The sequence below is a fragment of the Poromitra crassiceps genome, assembly GCF_964638095.1.
Source record: "Poromitra crassiceps genome assembly, chromosome: 6".
NCBI classification, from domain to species: Eukaryota; Metazoa; Chordata; class Actinopteri; order Beryciformes; family Melamphaidae; genus Poromitra; species Poromitra crassiceps.
In genome coordinates this window covers 35,273,709-35,291,330 of record NC_139627.1, presented here as the reverse complement: position 1 = coordinate 35,291,330, position 17,622 = coordinate 35,273,709, and the positions used below count along the sequence as shown (strand labels likewise).

The 17,622-nt window shown below is 46.5% G+C and overlaps 1 protein-coding gene across 1 annotated transcript in view; it reads left to right on the top strand.

Annotated features, from left to right (window-relative positions):
* The window catches only part of clybl (citrate lyase beta like), a gene marked incomplete at its 5' end in the record, with an annotated part of 86,050 nt that overhangs the window by 28,731 nt on the left and 39,697 nt on the right, over positions 1-17,622 (top strand). Inside the window, one exon of the mRNA XM_083638204.1 lies at positions 11,452-11,668. Within this exon, the coding sequence (XP_083494330.1) occupies positions 11,452-11,668 (217 nt within the window). The remainder of the gene's footprint in view (positions 1-11,451; positions 11,669-17,622) is intronic.

Sequence of the window (17,622 nt, the reverse complement as noted above, 5' to 3'; positions counted from 1 at the left end):
ATTTGCTCATCCTGAGCTGTGAGTCGCTTGAAGGCAGGTGAAGAAAGCAGGAGGCAACAAAAAAAAGTGAGGAATAAAAGAAAAAAGTGTTTGATTCCGCTCCCTGCCCGTCCTGGGTGTCTCCGCTCCCTGCCCGTCCTGGGTGTCTCCGCTCCCTGCCCGTCCTGGGTGTCTCCGCTCCCTGCCCGTCCTGGGTGTCTCTGCTCCCTGCCCGTCCTGGGTGTCTCCGCTCCCTGCCCGTCCTGGGTGTCTCTGCTCCCTGCCCGTCCTGGGTGTCTCCGCTCCCTGCCCGTCCTGGTTGTCTCCGCTCCCTGCCCGTCCTGGGTGTCTCTGCTCCCTGCCCGTCCTGGGTGTCTCCGCTCCCTGCCCGTCCTGGTTGTCTCCGCTCCCTGCCCGTCCTGGGTGTCTCTGCTCCCTGCCCGTCCTGGGTGTCTCCGCTCCCTGCCCGTCCTGGTTGTCTCCGCACCCTGCCCGTCCTGGGTGTCTCTGCTCCCTGCCCTCCTGGGTGTCTCTGCTCCCTGCCCTCCTGGGTGTCTCTGCTCCCTGCCCTCCTGGGTGTCTCCGGCACCCTGCCATCCTGGGTGTCTCCGGCACCCTGCCGTCCTGGGTGTCTCCGCTCCCTGCCCGTCCTGGGTGTCTCTGCTCCCTGCTCCCTGCCCGTCCTGGGTGTCTCTGCTCCCTGCCCATCCTGGGTGTCTCTGCTCCCTGCCCGTCCTGGGTGTCTCCGCTCCCTGCCCGTCCTGGGTGTCTCCGCTCCCTGCCCGTCCTGGGTGTCTCCGCTCCCTGCCCGTCCTGGGTGTCTCTGCTCGCTGCTCCCTGCCCGTCCTGGGTGTCTCTGCTCCCTGCCCGTCCTGGATGTCTCCGCTCCCTGCCCATCCTGGGTGTCTCTGCTCCCTGCCCGTCCTGGGTGTCTCTGCTCCCTGCCCGTCCTGGGTGTCTCCGCACCTTGCACGTCCTGGGTGTCTCCGCTCCCTGCCTGTCCTGGGTGTCTCCGCTCCCTGCCCGTCCTGGGTGTCTCTGCTCCCTGCCCGTCCTGGGTGTCTCTGCTCCCTGCCCGTCCTGGGTGTCTCTGCTCCCTGCCCGTCCTGGGTGTCTCTGCTCCCTGCCCGTCCTGGGTGTCTCCGCTCCCTGCCCGTCCTGGGTGTCTCCGCTCCCTGCCCGTCCTGGGTGTCTCCGCTCCCTGCCCGTCCTGGGTGTCTCCGCACCTTGCACGTCCTGGGTGTCTCCGCTCCCTGCCTGTCCTGGGTGTCTCCGCTCCCTGCCCGTCCTGGGTGTCTCTGCTCCCTGCCCGTCCTGGGTGTCTCTGCTCCCTGCCCGTCCTGGGTGTCTCTGCTCCCTGCCCGTCCTGGGTGTCTCTGCTCCCTGCCCGTCCTGGGTGTCTCCGCTCCCTGCCCGTCCTGGGTGTCTCCGCTCCCTGCCCGTCCTGGGTGTCTCCGCACCTTGCCCGTCCTGGGTGTCTCTGCTCCCTGCCCGTCCTGGGTGTCTCTGCTCCCTGCCCGTCCTGGGTGTCTCCGCACCTTGCCCGTCCTGGGTGTCTCAGGTTAATTTTTCAGCATTTCTCGGCCATCCAATTGTGCGTCTTCAGACCCGAGGCAAAATGTAAAAAAGACACATGGGCCTACAGCCTCATGCTGGGAGGAGGGCCAGCGTGGGGATTGTTTTAGCCTTCTTATTTCTTGTGTGAGAAGTGTGAGACGAGAAGGAGGAAGCCAGATAAATATTGATGACTTTTCTGACCGTTTCATTTCACACCCTCCAACAGCTTTGTGGGGACGGATGGTCTGTTTATGCATCGCAGCATCGATCTCCTCCCTCCTCTTTATTCATCTTTATTTATTTTCCCCAAATTTAATCTGGAACCTTAAACACCACACAGCGCAGAATGTAGTTTGCATATTAAAAAGCGGCTGATTATCATGGGGGAGAAACACAGATCTTTAATTTTGTGCATTTTAGACACAGCTTCAGCCTGCACTGCCATGCTGGAGATAATTGTGGAAATCTCCATATTGAGAGGGAGGCTGTTGTCAGGGTGTGTTGTGGAGTGGAGCTCTGTTATCTGCTGTAATGCATGTGGTAGGATGAATGTTACCACCTGAATTAGGCTATTATGCTGCCAGGTGGAGGCCAATATAGTTACATGAAAGAGTGATCATCTCCTGATGATAATGAACCAATTACTACAGGCTATTCATAACACAGTATTGGCTGCCAGACCATAATCAACAGTATGGAGATCATACATGTCAAATTGAATATTAATTAAGAACTGATATCCTCTCTTTTCTCTGTTGTTAGGAGAAAGTGTGGTACTGCAGCTGCTGAAGAGGCCAAATCTTTGACACACTAGCGACGTGCTGTTATCTTAGAGGAATCTAGTAGGTGCTGTTGGCTGGATGACATGACAGGGGGTGCTTTGCTTTGGGAGATAAGGAGGTGGGACTTGGGGGAAATATGAGCAGGATATACTGTATGCCACAGGTGTACAGCAGGGACATGGCTGTCTGAGAGTGTGCTGAAGATAAGATGTGTAGTTCAAGGATGAGCGGTTCAAGGTGGATTTATTGTAGTACAGACTACAGAGGCACAGGCAGCGGGTGTCAGATCATCAAAGACCATTCTGTCCTATTGAAGATCAGTTGATAGTTCTATGCCGGTGAACTGCTTTGTCCAACACAATGGAGCTCTCTGGGGTTGGAGGAAGAAGAAGACACAAATCTGTATGTAAAACTTTGCGCGGCCGGCATTGCCGTACAGGGAAAAATAAGTCAGAACGTTGTTGTTTTGTTTTGTTTTTGATAAAGAATTTTTTTTTCATTTTTCTCCCATTTTCTCCCCAATTGTACTTGGCCAATTCCCCCTGCTGCCGATCTGGGGAGAGCTGTAGAATAGCACCTGACAGCGAGGAGTCCCCCCCAACAGGCGCCCCGACCGACCAGAGGAGGCACTGGTGCAGCGCCCAGGACACATACCCCACCGGCTTCCCACCCGCAGACGGGGGCAACTGCGTCTGTAGGAATGTCTGTCCAAGCCGTAAAGTACCGCTGTCGGGAATCGAACCTGGGTCTCCGCCGCGGTGGTAGGCGGGTGCTTTTACCTCTACTACTCTTACTACCCAGACCCATCAGAACGTTTTTAAGAGGGATGCTATCGGGTCAATGACAAATACTTGTCAAACTGCAGATTTGTCCAGTCAATTTGACCTGGATGCACCTCAGGAAGGCCCATGTCTACTAGTAGTAGTAGTTTGTGGATATTAGTGGGATTTTTGGCCAATGTAAAAGGGGCTTTACAGAGTTCCACCCTCCTGTCCTCCCCTGGTCCTCCCCCTCTCAGTGCCACTGGACCTGCTGCTGCCTCTCTGCTAATGAGAAGCAGTCCCATCCAGCACCATATAAACCCACTAACACACACTTACCTCTGATCTCAGAGCAGTAAAGTTAGTCACTGCAGCCTGGAACCACCACTTTACTGCCACTAATGCAGCCACACAGCCCTATGTTATCATAACCTTTCATGTAAAAAAAGAAGAAGAAAAAAGAGAGAGACGAGGAAAAGAATTTGGTAACATAGGTGCGTACAGTACTTTGGGGAATGTTGAATGTATAAAACATATATCACGATTTAATAGTAGGAAAATGTCCACCAGATGTGGAATGGTGTAAATAAAAGTATCCAGATTGCATGGAGTATATGGAAGTGAGTATTTGATGACAAAGCCTACATCCCCATTGGTTGCAGTGCTACTGTAATGTACAAATGTTTAGGCTGCCTGCATTTACAAGCGGTTCCTCTGCGTTTTTATGTTACGAGTATTGCATTGTTTCATATAATTAGCCACCAGTTCTGCCATTTTGCTTATTAAGGTCCCTGGTTTTCTGGGCTAAAACATTAGAATTAAAACAAATATGACTGAGCAAATAAATAATTTTAAGATAACATCACTTTTATTGTATTGAATGCCAGCAGTAGTTTAAATGAGGTGTTAAAGGAAATTATTTGGCTGATTTCTATGGCATGTTTTACCATAAAGTTTGAAATAATACAACATAATATGTGTTGATTCCACTATAGGAGAGTCGAGAGACTTGATGTTCTCCGAAATTAGAAAAAATGCACGCATATATTGGTATCGGCATCAACAATCGGCCAAAATAGTTGGAAAATATCGGCATATCGGATATCGGCAAAAAAGAAAAATCTAATATTGTGCATCCCTACATGTACGTCAAGTTTATTCTGAAGTTTCAACATTGCTCTTGCACTTTATTACAGAGTCTGGACTAGGATGTCACCGTGTAGGCTACACGACTACACGGGTACATGGATATTAAATCATAAGAAATATCAATAACCGTTTACACGTCTTTTTTGTGTCCTTTTAATTAAAGTTTTGACAATGATTTTATTGTGTTCTGGACTCGCAATCATTAATTTCTCATCAAAAATAAACGGTGCGTGTGTCCACTAAGCATATTCCTGTCAGTACACTTGGACGCGGTGATCCCAGCGAGGAAGGAGTTGTTTTCAGGCAACTAATTATGGAGAAACTATCACAACAGAGACAGAAAGGCTCAATTGTGGGAGCAGATTTGTTAGACACTTAATATTTCTGGTGAGTGTTGTGCTTTTTATCACAGTACGTGTGCTATCTGTTAGCTATCAAGCTAGCTACCGCTGCTAACGTTATTTTCAATCTGTGTCCTGGTGGTGAGAACGTCAGTCCCATCATCCTCGTCGCTTGCCCCTTTCGGAACTGCTAACCTAGCTAACGCGGAGCAGTCCCTTATTAGTACACCGCCGATGTAGCGTCCACAGGTCGCTCCGTCTGCTAAATCTTTCAAACTACTCGATAAAGTTTCGCAAATGAAATTTCAAATGTACTTACGGAGCGAAAAGGGTTGTGTGAACCTCGGCGCATGGTGTTGAAACAATAGCGCCACTAATAAACATGTTTAATCCCTCACTGAAACCCGGGTGTCATTTCCTCAAAATGAATCAGCGACAAACACTCGTCTTCTTCTGCGCTGCTGTCATGGGTGGTGCGCATAGCTACCATAGCGCTCGCTATCACTTCCGGCCCCAGCAGCGCAGAAGAAGACGAGTGTTTGTCGCTGATTCATTTTGAGGAAATGACACCCGGGTTTCAGTGAGGGATTAAACATGTTTATTAGTGGCGCTATTGTTTCAACACCATGCGCCGAGGTTCACACAACCCTTTTCGCTCCGTAAGTACATTTGAAATTTCATTTGCGAAACTTTATCGAGTAGTTTGAAAGATTTAGCAGACGGAGCGACCTGTGGACGCTACATCGGCGGTGTACTAATAAGGGACTGCTCCGCGTTAGCTACTAGGTTAGCAGTTCCAAAAGGGGCAACCTCGTCACCAATGTTATGTCTGAAGAACTGGTGGACCACGACGTGCTGTACGAACTCTGGAGCGGCCCATTTCTGGTGTGAACCCCACCCGGACTAGTCAGAGGAAGCACATGGTTTTTTGTGTTGATTTTTTTTGGTTATTTCCTGTTTTGGAAGCTCCCGCTAAAGAAGAAGAAGCTGCTTGCTAGCTGTAGTAGTTAGCTAGCTTATCTCGTCTCGTTACCAGCGACATCACAAACAGACAAAAATGACTAGTGGCAGGGTTATTTTTGGCGGCCATGATGCACCATGGGTGGGGTGCTGCTTCCTTCTGCTGTCCTATTCCCCCGTTACGTCTAGCTTGACACAACACAGCCCATCTATGTACCCGTCTGTAAACGTTGCAGCTGAGCTGATAAATGCTGACTTGTTCAACGAGCAACAGGTTAGCGGATGTGATAGAAAACAATAGGCTACATTCCCAAAACTAGTGTTATTTTGTAACGAGCAAACTTTTAATGTCAGAGTTCAACAAGGAAATGCGATGCGAGGAGGCACGCGCTGCAGTCATGGGCTGCAGTCTAGCCGGGCACTTCTCGCTCATACAGTGCAGAGTAGTATCCAGGCAGCGTCAAGCCAGCGTAAACACACAGCTGCTCACGTTCTAGTCCGGATATTGCTCCCAGAATTATTTTACAGCGGAGCCTCACAAAAATAAGGTGGATAACAGAACGAGATTTCTGCCCACGTGACTTTGGTTCGTGTGGGCAGGACTAGTGGATTTTGGCCTTGTGAACGCAAACCGAACCAGCTGAAAAACGAAACAATGTATCATCCTCTTCTCTGACCCGAACCAAGGACCCGGACTTTCTGGTGTGAACCCGCCCTGAGACTGACAACAGTCAAACGTTCAGGCTAACACTCCCACTTACGGCACTGTCGTAACACTCTTAAAGGGCCAGTCCCACTGACGTGGTGCATACACAACAATCTACTGCCTGTAAGCTACAGATGATAACTTTATCGGGTCAAAAAAACAACAACATCCAGTTAACCGGTTACAGGCTGCCAGAAGGTCCAATGTACACATTTAGAAATTGTTGTAACCGTTGACACCCCTAGCCTTGACTCTGATGGCGTTGTTTCCCAGCAGGTTGTTTCATCAGCAAATGATGGTTCTACAGACGTGAGCAGGCTTGAGAGGCACAATGTTAGCTTTGCAGTCCATGATTCACATTCTGTTTCATGAAGAAGGAAAAAAAGCATTGTTTACGATTGTTTCCTTCTAAACCAAGACCTCAGTAACATCGTTTGGCTGCAGACAGTCGTCAGCCAGCCAGCAGTAGCACCACAATGGGGTGTATACAATACAATAGACTTCAATAAAATCACCTGCTTGTTTGGGAAATGTATGGGGCTCAATGAACCAAGTTGATGCATCCTGTTCATGATAGGGCACAGCTGGTCCATATACAGTACTATTGATCAAGCCCCTGCTACTTTCCTGGCACAATGTGCAAAGCCTTATAGGAGAAATGCAGCGCACTGCATACTGTACCACTGCCTGGTGTGTTCAGCTGAATGCTTTTAGAGCAGTCACAAGATCTAACCGTTGGAACCATTGATAGTAAATAGTAGTATAAAAGTATTTTGATAAACTGACCTCATAACGGGGATCTATAAGTTACGTGTGTCTACTAATATTATTAAAACACAAAGATCACGCTGTTTCTGATAGTTTGCTAAATTACTACTTGCTAATCTGCTAGTGAGCTATCTGGGGAGCTTCTTCTTCTGCTTCTTCTAATAGCTTTCCGGCAGACTAGATGCCTTGTATTACTGTTCTTAATATTTATCCAATGTATTTATCGTCTATTACCCTCCAAATGGGACCATAATTTAGAAAACGGAGGACATGAGAGCATAAAAAAGACTTGAAATTGTTGATTCAGACCATAAACTCATTTGAAAAGTGTTTATTTAAGACATAGCCCGGAAGAGAAGTCGGCTGATTTTCCCATTGAGTTCAATGATAACTACTTTGTTTCTGCAGTACCTACACCCCCCCCTTCCCCTTCCCCCACTGGCCATTCAAAAGAATAAAATTTACTGAATAGCCTCAAACAGACATGCAGGCTTAATTGCCCCTTTGGTTGGAACAGAAACTGTTGCATTTTGAAAGAAGTCCATAATGTTACCTGTGGTGTATACATTGTATTTGTCAGAAATAGGAATGAAGCCCAATCTTGAAGTTCTTTCAAGACCTATAATCAAAATGTGCACCTTTCTTTGCCCCTGTGCAGCTAGCTACATGTCAGGACCACAAAACAAAAGACAAAGCCATGTCCATTATCCCCAATTTCCACCTTAGTCACCAGTTTACTGTCAAGTGAGACTCCTGCTGAGCTAAAAGGGAGCAGAAAGAGGTAAGAAAGGTGGAGTGAAAGGAGAGAAATGCTGATTCTGGTCTCTGTTACTGACCTCTGATTTTAGTGTCAGCTGATTTGGTCTTGTCCCTACATCTCTGGTGACTGTAGCCAACATCAAGGGATCTTCACTCCCTCTTTTCTTTCTCTTTTTTCCTCAATTTTTAATGCAATCTATTCTTAAATTACAGCCACCATCTTCTTGTACCCCACTTACATTATAATTTATTTGCCTTTCAAGTGGGCACTTAGAATGGCTATTTAACATTCCCCCCTAAGCAGTATGCACTGAATAGGCTGACTTCATTTGGGTCTCAACAGCCCCCTCTTGCCCCCTACCACTCAATGCCCCCACCTCCCTCCTCTAACCCACTATTTTCCTTTCTAATTTTGCTGTTTGCTTTTTTTTGTCTGCCCCATCAATATGGGCCCTGTAGCTTTTTGTCCCTCAAGTGATGGCGAGATCCTCCCCTTTTCACTGGCCCCCAATCCACATGATGGAGAGCCTTTTGCATATTCCTCCCTCCAAACCTTTTGTGAGATATTGTCACTGTCCCCCATCCAAACACCAGAGCGTTGAGGTACCCTGCAGAGGTTCTGTGTACCTGGAAGCACTAAAGTGCTGGAGGCAACAGCCACCTGAATTGGTTTTAATTGCTTGCTACAGCCACATCATCTCGGTCTCCAGATTAGGCCTGCTTGAGCCTGGAAGGCATTTGGAAGCGTAGTTGACAGGATTAAGTGTCTATTGAAGTGACTTTAGCTCCTTGAGAGAATAAAAGACAAGAAAAGAGAATAATTCAGCCCCCCTTTTAACAAGAACCATATCCCCCTTTTTCCTTTATTTCTCGTGTCCTCCCCAGGCGAAGAAGAGCACTATCTACAAATATGGTCTCTCTACGGGCTGCTCAAACCCAGTGAGACTTGGTGGCAGGAGAAGCTGTTTCTCACTGTCATTAGATATATCCCATCCTAATCATTTAGGGTATTCGTTAAGGCTAAGTGTTTCAGCAGCCAGATCGACAGAACAAATAATTAAGACGTGTGTTACTGTTCACCATGATTGTGATCATTGGTGTGTGTCTGTGTTCTGTGTGTGTACGTGTGTGTGTGTGTGTGTGTGTGTGTGTGCGCGCATGTGTGTGTGTGTGTGTTCTGTGTGTGTGTGTGTGTGTGTGTGTGCGTGCGTGCGTGCGTGCGCGTGCGCACAGGTAAGATAGTTTCTGTGGGATAATGTCCATATAGTGTGTGTGTGTGTGTGTGGGGGGGGGGGGGGGGCGTAGGATAGTAGCTACTGTAGATACTACTACTGTATACTGTTGTTGCTGGTGATTCTGGAGATGTACTGATGTAGATAATTCTTTCACCAAACTTTTAACCCAAATCAGTGCATGACTTTCTTATTATCCTGAAATCTTAAAATTGCATGATTGCACTTGCTTGAGTGCATCGTTGAGAACAGCCAAAAGGAGGGACCTATGCTGCATTCAAATGCATGTCAGAAATGTCATAATTACAAGTTACGTGCACATGAAGGACCCAACAAACTGGTAAATTGTACGACTGGGAAAGTGGGGATTTTTTTTATGGTACCTGAGTTGCCAAGACATGATGTTTTTCGGGGGCAGAGAGCACGGAAACTATGTCAACAACTGATCGTAAAAGTGATGTAGACCATTGTTTCACATTCCATGTAAATAATTAAGATTGTTATATGTTTTCATTTACAGTCTTTAACGACATAGTTTTCACATAGATTTTTGTTTTTAATTAATTAAAACACCAATTACATGAAGCATATTTTCTCTGCATTTTGCTGCAGGAGTCCAGGACAAAGTTGCTCTGTGTCGCTTGATTTCTACAATCAAGCAACCACCCAAAAAGGTTGATCTGGTGCTCAGAGCACCAGATAAACTGCTAAGCAAATAATCTGAGAGGAGCAAGATGTAATGGATCTTTACCTAGCAACAGATTGTTCCTGTTAAAACAGTTAAAGATTAAGGTGTCTATCAATTGCTCACAATAGAGCTCAACAGTCACGTTGTCACATTGTCACATTGTGACGTCACCTTGGTTTCTGGAAGAGACTTCCACCATTCTTTTTTCTGCATCACTTTTTGAAAAAATCCTTATCTAAAGAATTTTATGCCAACAGACCAGCTAGAGAATTGTGAGCATTAAACATTTCATTCAGAGTTGAAAGAAAAACAAACAAACATTACATTGAAAAACAGAAGGGGGGTAGGGGGGGGGGGGGAGTCCTGGGTACAAGAGTGTATTATATCGTAAGAGTGAAGAAACTACTCATCGCATAATCCATTCTGGCTTTTCCGGCCAATCAGATGAGTCCGTAGTAGCCTAGCCAGAGAGAGAACAGCCAGAGAGAGAAAAGAGTACAGGCCACCAATCACAGACAACCTTACAGTGAGTTCCACCAATCAAAGAAGTCGATATTACATTGTTGAACGTTGGGTAGTGTAGTACTTCTCCATGAAATCGAATAAAAAATGTTTAAGAATAAACAAGGATGATATACAGATTTGTTGCTTCTATAGGAACATACATATACCATAATTTCACAACTATACCCATGGTAAGTCTACTGTGGGTGGTTACGACATTATGGCTAATAATCTAAATATCATTGCAAAATATGAACGGGGAAATACTCTTCCGGAACCATCATGTGACTGTTGAGCTGTAGTTGAGCCTTTTTATGAAGTCCTGCTACATTTTGTGATTTTTGTCGGGCCTCGAACGGGCCGGCCAAGAAATGTCTCAGGGGCTTACTAACTGACTGACTCTGGCCTGCTATTTTTTTTTTTTTTTTTTTTTTTTCCGCAGGCCAGGCCACCGGGCATCTGCCCGATGATGCAATCCACGCCTGCTGTATCGTAGCTAGTCAGAGTAGTTTATAAATTATTAATTAAAGTAAGACAGCTATACTTTGTTGCTCAAACTTTTGTTTTTCCATTGGTTATCTTTCCAGCTATGACAGACACCCCCGCTCTCTCACTTTCTGGCCTGCCTAGATATTCAGCTGAATATGCTTCACTGTGGAAACATTACCATATGAGTGCTTCAGTGTTTGGATGAGCTTGTTCCCAACACAGAGTGTCAAAGCACAGGTCAACATGTCTCATCCACTTCAATGGACAGCTGAAAGGCCAACAGAACTCACTAAATCAAATGTTTCCAGACTCAATCTCCACTAATAGCATGAGTGTGAGGCCACCTCCCTGATGTTCAGCCAGTATAAACACTGGATATATCATTGTATTGTATGCACTAAAGTTGTGTGTGTGTGTGTGGGGGGGGGGATTATTTTCTTCCATGATTCACAACTCAGAATCCAATATTTTTTCTTTTTTATTCTTTGTATTCTTTTAACTTATTTTTCTTGAACTCACTGAGAACCGTCTGTGTGTCCGTGTGTGTGTGTGTGTGTGTATGTGTGTATGTATGTATGTGCATGTATGCACTGCACCTCTGCCTGAATGTACCTACAGTACGCTTGTGTGGTGTGCACAAACTAGTGTGTATGCCGTACAGTATGTGCATTTCTGTGTGTGTGTGTGTGTGTGTGTGTGTGTGTGTGTGTGTGTGTGTGTGTGTGTGTGGTTGTGTTTGTTTATGTGTTTATTTATGTGTATATGTGTGTTGACAGGGAGAGCAGCTGGCTCCTGCCTGCAGCCTCCTGGCCACTGTATGCAGGAGGATGGCGTGGTCACCATCACACAGCAGGCCCGTCGCTGCGCTACATACCCCGCAGGGCGGTCCTCTACTGCCCTGGCAACGACCAGCGCAAACTGAGCAAACTGGCCTCGCTGGGTGTCGACTGTGCCGTCTTGGACTGTGAGGACGGGGTCGCCCTCAGCAAAAAGGTACTTGGACACACGGAGGAGCACACCGGCACAAACCCCCACAAAGCTGCATGGTCCTGTATGATTTGAAGCCCCTCTCCCTCCTTCAGACAGGTGCTGCATGGTCCTGTATGATGTGAAGCCCCTCTCCCTCCTTCAGACAGGTGCTGCGTGGTCCTGTATGATGTGAAGCCCCTCTCCCTCCTTCAGACAGGTGCTGCGTGGTCCTGTATGATTTGAAGCCCCTCTCCCTCCTTAAGTTCAGACAGGTGCTGCGTGGTCCTGTATGATTTGAAGCCCCTCTTCCTCCTTCAGACAGGTGCTGCGTGGTCCTGTATGATTTGAAGCCCCTCTCCCTCCTTAAGTTCAGACAGGTGCTGCATGGTCCTGTATGATTTGAAGCCCCTCTCCCTCCTTAAGTTCAGACAGGTGCTGCGTGGTCCTATATGATTTGAAGCCCCTCTCCCTCCTTAAGTTCAGACAGGTGCTGCGTGGTCCTGTATGATTTGAAGCCCCTCTCCCTCCTTCAGACAGGTGCTGCGTGGTCCTGTATGATTTGAAGCCCCTCCCCCTCCTTCAGACAGGTGCTGCGTGGTCCTGTATGATTTGAAGCCCCTCCCCCTCCTTCAGACAGGTGCTGCGTGGTCCTGTATGATTTGAAGCCCCTCTCCCTCCTTAAGTTCAGACAGGTGCTGCGTGGTCCTGTATGATGTGAAGCCCCTCCCCCTCCTTCAGACAGGTGCTGCGTGGTCCTGTATGGTTTGAAGCCCCTCTCCCTCCTTAAGTTCAGACAGGTGCTGCGTGGTCCTGTATGATGTGAAGCCCCTCCCCCTCCTTCAGACAGGTCTGCGTGGTCTTGTATGATTTGAAGCCCCTCTCCCTCCTTCAGACAGGTGCGAGGTCTTAATCACTGAAAGGAAAACTACCTAAGTGAGATGTTTAAAAGAAGCACATTTCACCCTATTCTGCTGGCATAAAGGCAGTGCTGGCCCCCTATCAGAGTCCTTTAAAACAAGGTGACCACGTCCCGCTGGGCCAAGCAGCGGGAAGGCACCAGATGCAGCAGGTTAGAAGCATTCTTCTCCCGCCCACGCCGCCTCCCCATTGGCCCTGCCGAACTGCCCATGAAATTGTGATTGGAGAGCGGGATAAAGAAGGGGCCCGGGTAAAAAGTCAAGCAACAAAGGTTTTTAAGTCATGATAATAAAGATGATTGATATGGCTGGAGGCTGTTCCTGTAGAAGGCAAAGACAATAAGACCAGAGCTTGTGTGACTGACAGGCGAAACGGTGACCCTGCGAAGGAGTTGGTAGATGTCACTGCTTCTGTCTTTATTGTGAAGGAGTTGGTGGATGTCAAGCTTCTGTCTTTATTGTGAAGGAGTTGGTGGATGTCAAGCTTCTGTCTTTATTGTGAAGGAGTTGGTGGATGTCAAGCTTCTGTCTTGATTGTGTGTTAGTGGGGAGATGTGGAGAGGAATGCAGTATTGCAGCAGCCATTCAGGCTTCAGAAGAATGAAGACTGGATTCTTGAGCTGTCAGCATGTGACAGGTTCATGTCTCTATTCCAAGAAGAAAGTCCATCCTCCAACCCACTCATTTCACATACAATATAAATTTACAATTTCATTCAGATTTGGAGGAAACAATTATGATATGAAAATTTGATATAAACCCACACCCCAACATTGTTTGTTTTTCTGTCTCTATAAATGATACTAAAGCATTTCGGAGCGCCTTTCCCATATTTGTCATTGTAGGTGGCTGGTTGTTAGCCTGGGAAGCTCATGTTTTATTTGCTCTGGCAGTTGCGTCTGTCCCCCTCCCATTCAGATCAGGCCAGATTACCACTCCACCTGAAAATGGTCGGGCCAATCACAACCATTTATCTAATATGGGGCATTGAGACATTTTCATAAACAACCAAAAACCATGTTTCATTGCTCTGATTGGCTGTAGGTCTATCCAATTGCATCCAGAGGCATTTTGGCCTGCACCTGTTGATAAAGCCCCCTGGAAAAATATTTTTTACTGAGAGTTTCTAGACTCATTTGCATATTGGTCTGGTGATGTCAGGCTAGCTGGTTGTACCTGTAAAGCCCCAGACACACCAAGCCGACAGTCGGCTGTCAGCCATGTCTGTCTAGGCGTCTGTCTCTTTAGTATTTGCGGTGTGTCCCGCACCGTTGGCTCTAGTCTCCTTTGACGGCAGGTTTTCCGGCCAATTCAACATGTTGAATTGGTGTTGGGTCGTGGTGAGAGAAATCACTCTGATTGGCTGGTCAGGGGTAGAGAAATCACTCTGATTGGCTGGTGAGAGGGTAGTGAAGCAGGAAAGAGGGCACGCAAAACACTCTGCTCATGTTCCAACTTTATCTCACCTGGTAATTCCAAAACACGGTTATTTTCATGATGACGTGCCTTTGGGAAAGGCAAAACACTCTGCTCATGTTCCAACTTTATCTCACCTGGTAATTCCAAAACACGGTTATTTTCATGATGACGTGCCTTTGGGAAAGTCCCTTGCGCCTTTGGGCAAGTCCCTTGCGCCTCTCGCTGCATGATATCACCCATTTAGTGCGCTTTCTCCTTATATTTCCACCTCTTCCTTTCAGCAAAATAGCAGACAAGGGCTGACATGCGACAGTGTCATTTGCAACTTTTTACATATTCTCAATTAGAAAGAATATCTGAGGAATATTGAGCGGTCCAATGTTATAGATAGTTATGATGTCGATGTTGCCTAGAATCACTTCCAGAGTCATTTTCTCCAGGTGTTAGATAAAATAGTTCCTCTAAAAGAGGTCAGGATTAAACTCAGTCCTGGATGAACACTGAAATCCTGGACACCATTCATCTTAGAAATAAAGCATTGAGTGATTTTAGGAGAAGCAGTGTGCCAGACTTTTTCTTATATAATATAAACTTTGGAGAAATAAAAATTACTCTAAAACGCTGTCAAAAAAAAGAAGAAAGAAAAGAACATAGGTCTAAATATTAATGTGTCTATAAGCTATGATATATTATTGATTGATCTGTTACGTGCATTTTACGTTATGTGTAATGTATGTTGTGTTTTTTAAGACCAGGGACCATGTTGGAAATAAGTGTCCGCACTTTCACATGTATATCCCTAAATTGGATATTGCTGTCTTATAATCCTAAATAAAATCAATCAATCAATCAATCAGAAGTAGCTATTATGAAGCCGTTTAAGTGAGTGAAATGGTAGGCAAATGCTACTTTCTATTGAATGTGTCATGAATCAGGTACCGTGCACCAGCACCGGCACAGAACGTACATGCTAGCTGCCTGTTGGCTGTGGTGTTTGCGGTGTGTTCAAATGCAACTTTTTGCACCCGACACAGGAGACGTGAGGCGACGTATCAGTCGGCATCTACCGGCTGCTCGTCCTTTCAAGTGTTTTCGTGTGTCAGGGCCTTAATATTAGGCCACTGATAGGTGCTGTTATTGACAAAGCGGGAAGACATTTCCTACAGGGCCTCCATTCCATCAACATACAGAATAATATCCTTGAGTCTGTCTGCCTCTCAAAATACCAACAATAAACCCTGTCAAATAGCAGTGTACTACAATGATTTCCTGGTGAATAATCCCATTGCTGCGAGATTTGCACTGCAAGGCGTCAATTTTTGACACCATATGTTCGCTTGAAAAGTGTCTGGCGCGGTATGCCAAAAAGCTGTTTCATTATCTGTTTGTTAGGTCGTACTGTGTAATATAAAATGAGTTATTAACTCAATAATATAATCCACCCTCTCTTCACTTCCCACACTCTCAGCTGCTTTCTCCATCATGGCAATTGGAAATCCATGGGGGTTTGTGTTTATACCTTGCCTTAAGGTGATATTCTTTCCTATTGGATAAACAGTGCTTTTTGTGTGTGACGGTGTGTGTGTGTGTGTGTGTGTGTGTGTGTGTGTGTGTGTGTGTGTGTGTGTGCCAATGCATACCACTAATGTTTCGTTCTTTCTTTCTATATTGCGTGTTTTGAAATGAATATGACTATAGGGCTTTTCACACTACGCTTAGCCGGGGTTAAGTCAGTCTCTGTTAGCACAGGGCTAAGAAAGCTTTCACACTTGCCAATCCTGGCAAGCCAGAGTTTCAGAGCGTTTTCAGTGATTTCTCGAGGCCCACAGAATATTGTGTGATATTACTATGTAAACACCGAACACGCAAAAAGAACAAGGAGACTCTATTGTATCATCAGCAAAAAAAAAGTTTATTGATACCATTTTCCGTTCTTTAGTTATCAGCCGGAGAAGATAGGTCAAAAACAGCAAATACAGGCATTTCTATCTAGAAGCTGAGATATTCAGCCTTTTGTGAAATGCAGCATTTCAAGCACATTCACTGACTCTAGCTAATATTTTCTGATGTAGTGACGTGGTGTAGTTGTGTGCTGCCCTGGGTGCCCCACCCCCCTCTCCCCCCCTCACCTACAAACTCCTCCCCACACTAGTAACACACAGCCTCACGCACCCAGCGTCTATTTTCGGAGTGCTTTTTGTGCGCCGCCTCCCAGGCAGCGCGACAAGGAGCATTTCCTTGTCGCGCTGCCGGACTGCAGGGAAAGGGTTGGCACTTCGGCGTCGGGTGCTGCCTTTCTGGCGGCTAATCGTGTGAAGAAACTATGCAGACAGACAGACAGAGGCAGAGGAGCTGAGTTGTGTGCGCGGATTGACTGCTGTTGCCAGGCACCGTCAGTTGCAGCCAGAGCAATCTACATGGCTCTGGGCTGCAGCATGAGCGCTTTCTCTTTGATCAGGGGGCTTTTTCAGGCTATATTTCGGACATTTCTCTAATCTGGAGAGCACTGTCGCCACCTGATGAGTCCGTAAAATAGGTTATACAGCTTCAATAGCTACAATATTTGTACAGGACATACATAAGGCTTTGATCCACGTCCCACCGTCAAAAAAGGCAATTGACGACAATCGTCGTCTTTGGCACTCTACGTTAGTATTCGAATTGACGACAAATGTCGTCATTGGCACTCAATGAGTTAATAGTCTTTGGCGCTTAGACACCACAGGGAGATATTGAGATAGAGCTGCATCAGCCATGAGCAGCAGCCAGATATATCCCCCTGTAGAGTCTAGATACTGGTGGTGGTGATGGTGATGCCTCGCCTTCTGAAACTGATGACTCTTCAGACTGAAGAATCTGATGGGTCTGCAAAACTGTGTGGAGAAGGGGAGGTGGAGGGTGCGAGACTGTCAGCAGCAAGGTTGGGAGGCTGAATGGATAGAAACAAGCAAAGCATATTTAATAGGACAACAGCCATGTGATAGGCTTACGATGAGGGGTGAAAAGCAATGTGATAGGCTTACAATGGAGGTATGTGGGGTGAGAGGTGATGTGACGCTATGCTATTGGATAATAGAGACCAGGCGGCAAACCGCTGATTATTCAATTGAAGCCCGGAAGTTGATAGAGGCTATTTTGAGCATGCGAGCAGATTTGAAGGGGTGGAGAAAATAAGAAGTGAATTGAGGAAGTGTAAAGTGCAGATTATAGTCTTTCCAACTGAACTTACGTTTGAACTACATTTGTCATGATTAGCAGCCAAAGCTAAGGCTGGAAGAAAGCAGCAGCCAATACAGATGGTTGAGTCCAGCGCTAAAACGCACACAATAACATAACAGTGTCCAGACTGAGGAATGTTTTTGCACTCTCCTGTCATCCTCCTGCTCGTCTCTTTTGATGACTGAATGATGTGTTAACTGCTCCTTGCTGTAATCATTTACATTTGCAGCATTGTGTTCTGTTTCTGCAACCAGGTCGTTGTTTATAAGTTGGTGTAACCTTACCTGGGATCCTGCTGCAATAGCTGCACTCGGCCGTAAACGGCGTCGCAAACTCAAGGAGCTGGAGCTGTTACAAAATGAAATCGGTTTTAATGCTGGATGCACAGGCCTTTCTTTTCTTCTTTCTTTTCTTTTTTCTTTT